This window comes from Octodon degus, unplaced genomic scaffold, assembly GCF_000260255.1.
Source record: "Octodon degus isolate 3935 unplaced genomic scaffold, OctDeg1.0 scaffold00237, whole genome shotgun sequence".
Classification (NCBI taxonomy): domain Eukaryota; kingdom Metazoa; phylum Chordata; class Mammalia; order Rodentia; family Octodontidae; genus Octodon; species Octodon degus.
Window position 1 is genome coordinate 347,122 of NW_004524813.1, and position 10,516 is coordinate 357,637.

Below are 10,516 nucleotides of genomic sequence, written 5' to 3' on the forward strand. Positions count from 1 at the left end.
AACAAAACTCAGGTTTTCACTAAATGACAAGGAATCCTTTATATATAATGTGGTATTTGCTCTTCAGAAATAACCCTTAGAGCTAAAATTGTCGTCATTTTACAATTAAGACTTTGCAGAAATGCTTCTTGCTATGTAATTATCACTTATGACATACATGAATAAAATGTGACAATCTTTTCCAACTAGTATGAAAATATAAAAGCTTACTGTCCAAACACAGATGCTATGTTCAGTTTATTCCACAATATCAGCATCATCTTTTTTTAAAATTTCAGCATTATCTTTTAATGCAACTTTATATTACCCAATCCTAAAATAAGAATACCATTCTACACTGAATACAGCTTTGTCTAATCCTTTGGGCCTCCCTCATATACATTAACTGTTAAAAAAAAAAAAAGTCTTCACACTTTGATTACATCACACCTATCCTGTATTACACTCTCATATATTTTTTCAGTCAATTACAGTCTACAATAATTTTATTTCCCTAATTGCTCATAGAAGATGTTCTTCAATAGCTCTCCCTGAGAACTTTTACACATTGAATATTATAAAAGTGAGTCAGTTATATCTTCACAAAGAACTGTTTTTCTTTGAAAAAAAATATATCTATGTAAAAATTAGTGAGGTTAGATATACAGCTACTTTCTCTTAGTTCAATGCAAAGAAAAGATTTGTTCTAATACTGTTTAGATAAGATGTCATGTCTCCATCTTGTAGTATGAATCACTACTAAGAAGACAACAATATGCAATGTATTAATTACTGTAACTGTCCTACTAACCTGTTTTGAAACTGTCTCATTGTTATTTCTTTCTCAATAAAATTAATAAAAAGAAATCTTTTTCTCAATTGCTTCTGAATCTTACTGATATTTGCCTAAATTTGTCATTTTCCTGTCTGCATTCATGAAAATAGTAACCACAACTATTATCGACCCTGTGATCACTTTAAAATTTAATGATGCTAAATTATCCATAGAAGAAAATATCCATTTGTTTTTTTCAATTACAATTATTGAATTGTACAAAATAGAAAAAGGGCTCAATACTTGCAGAAATTCAATTTTTTCATGATATATGTAAATGAACTTTAAAAGATGCTATGAACACATGGTACCTGATTGGGTCAAGAGGAGAACTGGTCAGAATTACTACAGAATGGTATCCAACTACAATCTCTTCAGAAAACTATATTTACTTTTATAAGATTTGATCTAGTGAGATTTCTGATATTTAAGACTTACTAAGGCAGATATATGATGACAATGTGAATACAACACATATTTGTTTAGTCTTTGTTTTGTTAAATGCCACCTGATAATTATAAGAAACTCTAGAACCACCATACTCCCGGCCTAGAAGGACTTAATATTTTGGGTTGATAATTAGATTTAGTGACTAATTAGGAGGAAAACAATCTTGTCAATAAAAGGTGGAGTGCTATTAGTATCTCAAACAAGAAATGTCCTATTTTACAGAATAATCAGCAATAATATTTTTACTATCGTAAGTCTCATTATGTATATTAATCTCTATATATGCATTTTCTAAATTTTGCCCCTCCTAGGTGGCTTCAGGTTCCCCTTAAAATCACCAGCATAAAATACCTCCTACTCCTGACTTAAACTGTAAGATGTAACTTAGTTATATACTCAGGGAAAAAAAGTATCTGCAGAAACCACTGATACGTACAATCTGACTGCCACAGCTATCTGGGAAGGAGAAAACACGTTCCAGTTACAGAATGGAACTAGTCTGCTGATTAAGATCTATTTATATTCAAGTGAGCATAAGTAAGAAAAACACCTGAAAATTTGGTCAACTGAAAATAAGAAGAGCTTTGACATCCAGCTATCATATTGCCAGAGATTTTTATTTCATAAGCCAATTACCAAGCAACACTTAGAAAAAGTGAAGTGGAGCCAACTTCACTGGGTATTTTCTGCTGCTTCACCTCTCTTCAAGTTGTACTGGAAATGCTATAAAGAAAATCTTTTTAGCAATACGCTCCAAACAAGGAAGTCTATTAAAAACAACCCACCCCACCCCCCGGGTCAGGATGAAACAGGCAGGATGAGGAAAAACAGAACTTGAAAGAATGGGTCTTTTTCATCTGCACTAAAAGCTCAGAAAATGTACAGCTTGAAATTATTCCTGTTTAATTCCTTTCTTCAAGTTATTCTGACTCATGTGAAACACTGCTTTAAAAATCCAGTTGGATATTTTCAAAAATTCAAACTAAAGGTGTGGCAGGAAGTGTTTCCAAATATAACTACTCAATTATATTCAAAAAGGAAACATTCCCAATAGACCCAAGCTAACCAGTAAAAACTAAAAGCACTGTAAGTGGAAACCGGGTTAAACTAAGCTGATTTGAAACATGTAAACATTAACATGAATATGAAAAAGATACACAATCAACATTATATAAAGGTAGTGGATGTCATTTTAAATTAATCACTATATTTGCTTTTTAACAGCAGTTTTTCTGAATGTAGTTATTTAAAATGGAGTAGAAAAAGTAATGTCTGTTATCCTCTGAACCTTTTATGGTTGTGCTCCTCTTATAGTATATCCTTCTTTGACTTGAAAATGTTGCTTTATAAAAGGAATTGGAAACTATTTTACACTATCTGTGTGATAATGGTATCTACTTAAACTGAATTTTAGTTTTTAAATCAATAAATGGGATTAACAATGACCTCACAGAATTATGAGTAGTATTATATAGGCAAAATTTCTAGCCTTCAATACATAATAAAGAAGCATTAGAATCTAGAATATTATGCAGTCCTATTCACACCATTAACGTTAGAAATGAAAGGGCCAGGGAGATAGCTCAGTAGAATAAGCGCTTGCCTGGCAAGTTCAGGGTCCTGAGTTCAGTCCGCGGTACCACAAAGATAAAAAAAAAGAAAGAAAGAAAGAAAGAAAGAAAGAAAGAAAGAAAGAAAGAAAGAAAGAAAAAGTCCCTCACCTGCCATGCCAGCTCCACCCCCGGGACATGCTGAGGCAGCAGCTGAGACTGGGCATGGTGGTGCATGCCTGTAATCCCAGTGTTTGGGAGGGTGAAAACAGGAGAATCACTACAAGTCCAATCACATAGTGAGACCCTGCAGACCCTGTAGACTGTGTCCTAAATTCATTAAAAAAAAAATGAAAAAGTTTCAAATCAAGCCATGAAGAAACATTTGATGTAAGTGTTAGAGAGACGTGCACATAATAAGGAAGCCAAGGCAGCAATTTCTCTATGCCACCTGCTCCTCCAGAGATAACACACTGTGCTGTGCTAAAGAACAATAACCAGACAAAAAGAGAGAACAAGGTGGCACAGGTAAAAATGAACCAGAAGTAGTGAGAGCAATAGCTATGTCTGGAGAAAATGCACTGTGAGGAGTCCAGGCCAATACAGTCAGTGATGAAGATAAAATTCTCTTCAGCTCACAGTAACAAGTGCCATGTAAACTTCCCAGCTTCATACATATGAAAAAGTTATCTGAGAGAAAGGGAAAGACCTGATGGAGAAAATGTAACTGTTTTTGGTAAAATAAGCAACAATTATAAATTAAGAATATTTTTAAACATACCAAATGTGGAGGCTCATTTATTCCAAGTGGTTCCTGAAAAATATATTAAAATATTTTAAACATTGTAATCTTAGTTATTTTTTGAACATTTTCAAAACATCCTTTAAAAGTTTTTAATGGTCTGCAAAATTTATAAGATTCCTTCAACTGGCCAAGACCCTCAAAAAAGATACTGAGTTCTCTCCTAAATTTTAGTACTTACACCCAACTTATTTTTAGTAATTCTGATGCTCTACAGCACCCATTAAAGAGTCTAAAATTTGTGACATTTATTTCATATGCACCCTGGTTATTCTGCAGTTTGTTGCGGAACAAACTGGTCATCGTCCTTCACAATTTTATGGTATTGCACACAAAGAAATTATTCTTTGTCAAATGCCATCTGCCTCAAAAATTACTTTTATAATTTAGGCTGTAACTCCCTACATTTTTTGTGGTAAAGTCACTCAGAGCCTCCTTTATCTGTGCTCCTATTACTGCCTACACATTGCCTTCTCTCACTAATCATTGTAATTAGTTGCTCATATATTCATCGCCTCTGTGAGAGCAACAGCCATTAGGGTAACTTTAAAGATCTCTCATCTCCTGTAAGAAGTGCAATAATCACAGGCACTATATACATACTGCCGAACGAATGAAGTGATAAAATTACAGACCCATTTCATTCTCTGGTTAATATGTAATAGCTCTCCATAGAGTCTACATAATTCTTACCATGTTTTCATTTTCTGTATATAAACATTAAAATAATCCAACAATTCCATATTTTAAAATCCTGTCTTATATCTTTAATTGTTAACTATTAATATGCTACTGGCAACTGCCATCCTCATAATTCACCTACCAGCTGAACAGGTCGAATTGACATGATTATATTATTTGATCCTCCCCAGTCAAAGAAACACTTGTATTTCCCTTTCTCTAAAATGTACTGTTCTCCACAGAAGAACTTCTGCTGGTAGGCAACCCATCTAGGAGAGAATAAAGAGAAAAGAACAAAGGTGAGGTCCAACCGAGCAACCAATAATTTAAAACACCAAAGAATATTTCAAGGTCCTTAGGGCAGGAGACAACTTACACTCCATTTTTAACATGAATGGATCTTGTTTCACTACCAAAGCCAATTTCTTCTAAGTCTGAAACGTCTTGATTTGAAATGTCAATAAACTTTCCACTTTCTAGGTCAGATTCAAACAGGGTGACAGAAGATTCTATAAAATTCTGAAAAGAAGAAGAAAATTTAGGAAAGCATATATTTTGGTTTTATGGACTGCGGTAGCCAAGCACATTTTCACATACTCGCAGGATAACATTCACACAAATAACTCCAGAAAGAATTTTAAACTGCATGGGAAATTATCTCATAGTTACTACTCCCCTATCATTAAACAACTCCCATAAAACTGAACTTACTGTAAATAGGAAAATGTGATATTTATTTAAAAAGTAGTCACTAGTTAATAAGCTATTGGGATTTACATACTAACTGATCAATTGTAACTATAAGTTTCATTTGGACCTCAAATGTAAAAACTATAAGAGAGAAAAATGAGTTGGGAAAGGGGCTGGAAGCACAGGCCACATGCAACTATGCAGCCACTAGTTGAACAAAGCAAGAGTACCTATTATATAGAACCAACTTGGAAATACAAGTGCTGGCAGCACACACGATACAAGTAAGTACCCTCACATAGCTTGAGCTCATTTCCTTCTTAAACTGTCTGCCACTGCAAGAGTCCCTACCAAGTGCTACACCCTTCTGGATGGTAGTACTCTCTTCTCCCCATCTTCTACTTATGACTTCTGACTTTTAGGTTCTGCTTTCCATCTTTTCTTAAGAACCTCTCCCCTTCTGAGCAACTCTCCAGATTTTATTCCTCTCTACATTTTCCATCAAACATAACAAATATGCAATATCCAATCTAGATATGTTGCCATCAATACAATATCACTGCTATGCAGAATTCTAGCTATGAGACAACTCATGCTCGGAGGTCATGTGTCAGTTCTGGGTCCATATACAAAGCATGGCATGATATGCAAAAAACTGAACAAAATCAAAATCTTCTAGCCATCTGGTCCAGTAGAGAGGCAGAACAGGCATTCACAGTGATGTCTAGGGTAAGTGCTGTGAGGTGGTTTTTATTTTTAAACTACTATCATACCTATCTTTTCTAGATACTCTAGAAATTCCCAAATTTAGAGCTCTTGCTTAAAAAGAATGAAAAATGGTGGGACAATATTAAAAATGGTATTATTCCATTTTATATTATTAAATTAATAGGATATAGGCCAGGGATAGCTCAGTAGCACAGTACCTATTTGGCAAGTGCAAGGTCATGAGTTTGATTCCCAGTACTACCACCACTACTACTACCGCTACTACTGCTACTAATACTATTACTATTAAATAGGATAATAAATAATAAAAAGAATAAGTAGGATAGTTTGAATAGTCTCAGGTATGGCATTTCCTGGTATTATAGAAAATTAATAAGCAGATGTTTTAGATATAAAGATGAGTCATAAAGATCAATAATTTGGCTACTTTTAAATTCCATAAAATCCCTCAGCTAATCTGGCCTCAAATATCTTGCAACATAACTACATGTCCAACATTACGGATACACCAGTAGAGAGCTGGTGTATCTATTCACAAATGAAAACAGCAGTCTGTGTTGCCTATCAGAGGTATGGAAAGTATCTCAAAGTTCGAAAATCATAGCAAAGACAAGCAAGTGAATATAAAATTGAGAAAAACAATACCAAAAAGGTTTTACTGAACCCAAGGAATAAAAATTCCTCAACTCTTAAAGCCTAAAGTTTGCTATATTTCTTTTAGTCACTTTATTAATTAATCAACTGCAACTCAGTATATCCAAGTGACTCATCTGGAATTGGGAACACATTTATACTTGTCCTCTACAAAGCTCTCCATGACACAGAGCATATTATCCCTAAGGAACATGTCTGGTATTTGACCTTAGTAAATCCACAGTGTGTTCCACCTATGGGAGTCAGGAAATTTGAAAACAGCTTTGCTCTCTGTCCTCCTCTCTTTTGTATTACTTCAGCTGAGAACTGTAAATTTCAATTTGTATGCAGAAAATATGTCTCACATATCAGCTCTGCCTATCAACTCACTAGGGATGTCACAATCACAAGAGCTTACCTCAAGACATGCAAGTTTAGACACTGCATGGTTTCTCTTATATGAGAACCCAAAGTATAAACAAATCAAAGACAAATAAAAGATAGATAATAGGAACCAGAGAAACAAAACTTTTTGCAAAGGCAAGGTAACCAAGAGATAGGAGGAGAGGTAACAAAGAAGAGGAGAAGGGAAGTGGATTAAAAACATGTACTAATAAAAAAAAAGATGTCTAAACTGGCTCTCTACATGCCAAAGACTGATACTGGACCCATGTCTATCACCATGCACTAAACTCATGTCACAATGGATCAAAGACCTAAATATTAAAACAGAAACAATATATCCACTGGAAGAGAAAGTAGGTAGAACTCTTGAGATATAGGTGTAGACAGAGTTCATGAACAAAACCCAGACTGCATGGGAAATACTTCAAAGAATCAACAACTGGCATTTCACCTTACTGAAAAGTTTTTTGTACAGCAAAAGAAATCACCAACAAAATTAGAAGACAATATACAGAATGGGAAAAAAATTCTAGACAATTGTCTCTCAGAAAAAGGACTTCTATCCAGAATATATAAAGAAATGAAAAATCTGATCCCCTAAATCCAAAGACCCAATCAAAACATGGGCAGTTGAGATGAATATACACTTCTTAGATGAAGAAATACAAATGGCACATGAATGTATCAAAAAATGTTCAATATCACTGGTCATTTGAGAAATACAAATTAAAACAATGAAATTCCATCTCACCCCAGAAATAATGGTTATCACCAAGAAATCAATCAATAACAAATGCTGGCAGGGCTGTAGGGCAAAAAAGAACCCTTCTTCACTCTGGTGGAAGTATAGACTGATAGATCTACTATGGAAATCAGTGTGGAAACTCCTCAAAAAAACTAGAAATACAGGTCTCATTCCACCCAGCTATTCCTCTTCTGGGTATCTTCCCAAAAGAAGAAAAAACATCAGACCACAACAATATATGTGCACCATGCTGATAGCAGCAATCTGTAATAGCTTGATCTTGGAAACAACACAAACGCTCATCAAATGAGGAACGGATAAAAAGACTTTTATTTTTAATACAATGGAGTACTACTCAGATCTAAAGAAGGGCAGACTTAAAGACTTTTATAGGTAAATGGATACAACTTAAAACCATATTCAGGGGCTGGAGAGATGGCTCAGTGGTCTAAAGCACCTACTTAAAACAAGCTTAGCAAAACACAGGGACCGCGGTTCAATCCCCCAGCACCACATGCCAGCCAGCCCCGTCCCCTGGTGGGCTGAGCTGGCCACACACACACACACACACACATAAATTAAAATTTTTTTTTTAAAAAGACCATATTCATAAGCGAAATAAACTAGACACATATGCAAAAACATTGTATTGTTTCCCTGGTGTGAAAATATTGAAAGAGTAAACTTATAAAATGTTCAGTAGACATCGTGACATGGAAAGAAACTGTTCAAAAGAAAAAAGGAGCAAGGATGGATAAAAAGGGGAAGGTCAGTAAGGAAAAGGGAAAAAATGCAAGTCAGTTATAAAATTAGTGTCTCTTACTTCATTAAAAAGCAAGGTTTGAAAAAATAAAAATAAAACAAGGTTTGAGCTAGTATCAATTGAGAAATTTTTATGCTCATATCTTGTACCTTGATCAACTACTTCAAAGATAACAATATGTAATATATTAACTATTGTTATACTATTATTTTTATGAAATTTTGTTTTACCTTTTTTTCCATAAAATAAAAATAAAGAGAACAAAACAATGCCTTCCCAATTATATACTATGTCTGGGGAATACAGAATTTCTTAATATATAAGCAAGTTTTTTAAGCATTTTCACAACATATAAACATTTTGTATTATCTAAACATGGATAGACTTCTTCAGTATACATCATCTAAGAATTTTTTTTTGAATGTATCTGGTACAGAGTCTCAGTCTGAATCGGACTCATAGTGATCCTCCTGTGTTTTCAGCCTCCCCAGCACTGGGTTTACAGGTGTGCACCACCATACCCAGTCTCAGTAGCCTGCTCGTTGCACCAATGGGTAGGGTCAGTGTAGTACATGGTGCCAGGGATCAAATCCCAGTCCCTGTGCTTGCCTAAGCAGGCATTTAGTCCACTAGAGCTATCTTTTTTTTTTGCTCCCAATGCCTTCAGGGCAGGTTTGGCTGGCTTGAGTCATGGGGACTGAACCACAGCAACCTGAGCCTGACTGCTTTGTTGAAGCAGCCAATTAAAGAACTGAGCTAAGGGGCAGGCCCCCTAGTCCACTGAGCTATCTTGCCAGCCCTAGTATGCATCATCTAAACATATTTTAGTGCACATAACTTTATCATAACAAGTGCCTAGAAAGCATGTAAAATTTATTACATATGTGTATTGGTCTGTGACTCTATATTTAAATGAAATGTCATAAGGCTCTTACTAAATAAGATTTAGTTTTCCATGTAAGTACTTTTTAAAGTCTAATGGGCTCTAAATTAAGACAAACTTGCCCTCCAACTTTAGCACAACACTGGTGCATCATACCTACCCTCTACGATGTTCAGTTTCTGAACATCTGTAAAATGTATCATACAAATCTGTACATTACAAGGGCAGGTTAAATAGCTCGGCGGATTAAAGCACCTGCAAGCAGGTACAGGGGCCAGGGGTTCGATCCTTGGGCCTGCTGTGCCGGCCCCACCCCCAGGGCATGCTGAGATGGCAATTGAGACTGGGCATGGTGGCGCGCACCTGTAATCCCAGCTCTTGGGATGCTGTAAACTGGAGGATCACTACGAGTCCAATCTATACAGTGAGACATTGAATACCCTGCACACCCTCTCTTAAACACACACAAAAAAACCTGCACATTAATCTTTGCTAAGACTATCAGAACACATATTAAAGTAAATCATTAATAAGTACTTAACAAATATTAGGATTAGTATATTATATATCTGTAATTAAATTTAATATCCTAATTTTTTAAAAAAATTACTTTTTTCCTTATTTACATAAAAACTGTGTCATCATTTTTGTGCATACCTTCCATGTTTGTAAACAGCAAAAATTAACAAGGCTATTCTTCTACTGTTATTGTTACGGATCTTATTTATAGCTAATATTTTCTAATTATTTAGCTATATATGGTAGTTACAATATTTACTTATTTTCACATTTCCTACCACTGGCAGGTTTCAACCAACTTAGGTTTTTCTTTTGTTTTCGCTTTGGTGCTTTCGTCCCAGTCATATTTGGAAAATATCACCTCACTCAATTGTTTACATTTATAGTATCCTTAATGCTCCCTCAACTCTCTTTCTAAAATATGAGAGAAATTTTAAAATTATTTAACAATGAGTGGATAGTACTTTGAATTATGGGCCATAATCTCAGCGTATATGTTCAAAATGATCTAAAAAGACTTTATCTTATTTTGTTTTGCTTACCTTTTAGTAGTTAAATAAAGCAAGGTTTCAATACTTTGAAAGTTACACATCTGTTTTTGCACAAGCACTCCCAGCGCTCAATCTTCAGTGAACTTCTTAAGTTTCATTCAGAACTTGTTACTGACTCACTTTCTTATTAAGAGGGATCACTTAGGAAGAAACAAAATGCTCCCTTGTTCCCTGTAGATCTGTCCTCCTTTCTATTTCTCTTGCTTAAGAGGGTGGGGGGTTGTAAAAGGGATGCTGCTAGACACAAAAAACCCAGAAACTTAAAGAACACAATCTCACCTACAGTCTACATGGCCTCATG

At 35.0% G+C, this 10,516-nt stretch overlaps 1 protein-coding gene across 1 annotated transcript in view; it reads right to left on the reverse strand.

The window, feature by feature from the left end:
• Nucleotides 1-10,516, reverse strand: part of Crybg3 (crystallin beta-gamma domain containing 3) — a 129,066-nt gene that overhangs the window by 66,519 nt on the left and 52,031 nt on the right. Inside the window, exons 12-14 of the mRNA XM_023706039.1 lie at nucleotides 4,674-4,816; nucleotides 4,440-4,566; nucleotides 3,596-3,628 (exon numbers count right to left, since the gene is read on the reverse strand). Coding sequence (XP_023561807.1) covers nucleotides 3,596-3,628; nucleotides 4,440-4,566; nucleotides 4,674-4,816 — 303 coding nt within the window. The remainder of the gene's footprint in view (nucleotides 1-3,595; nucleotides 3,629-4,439; nucleotides 4,567-4,673; nucleotides 4,817-10,516) is intronic.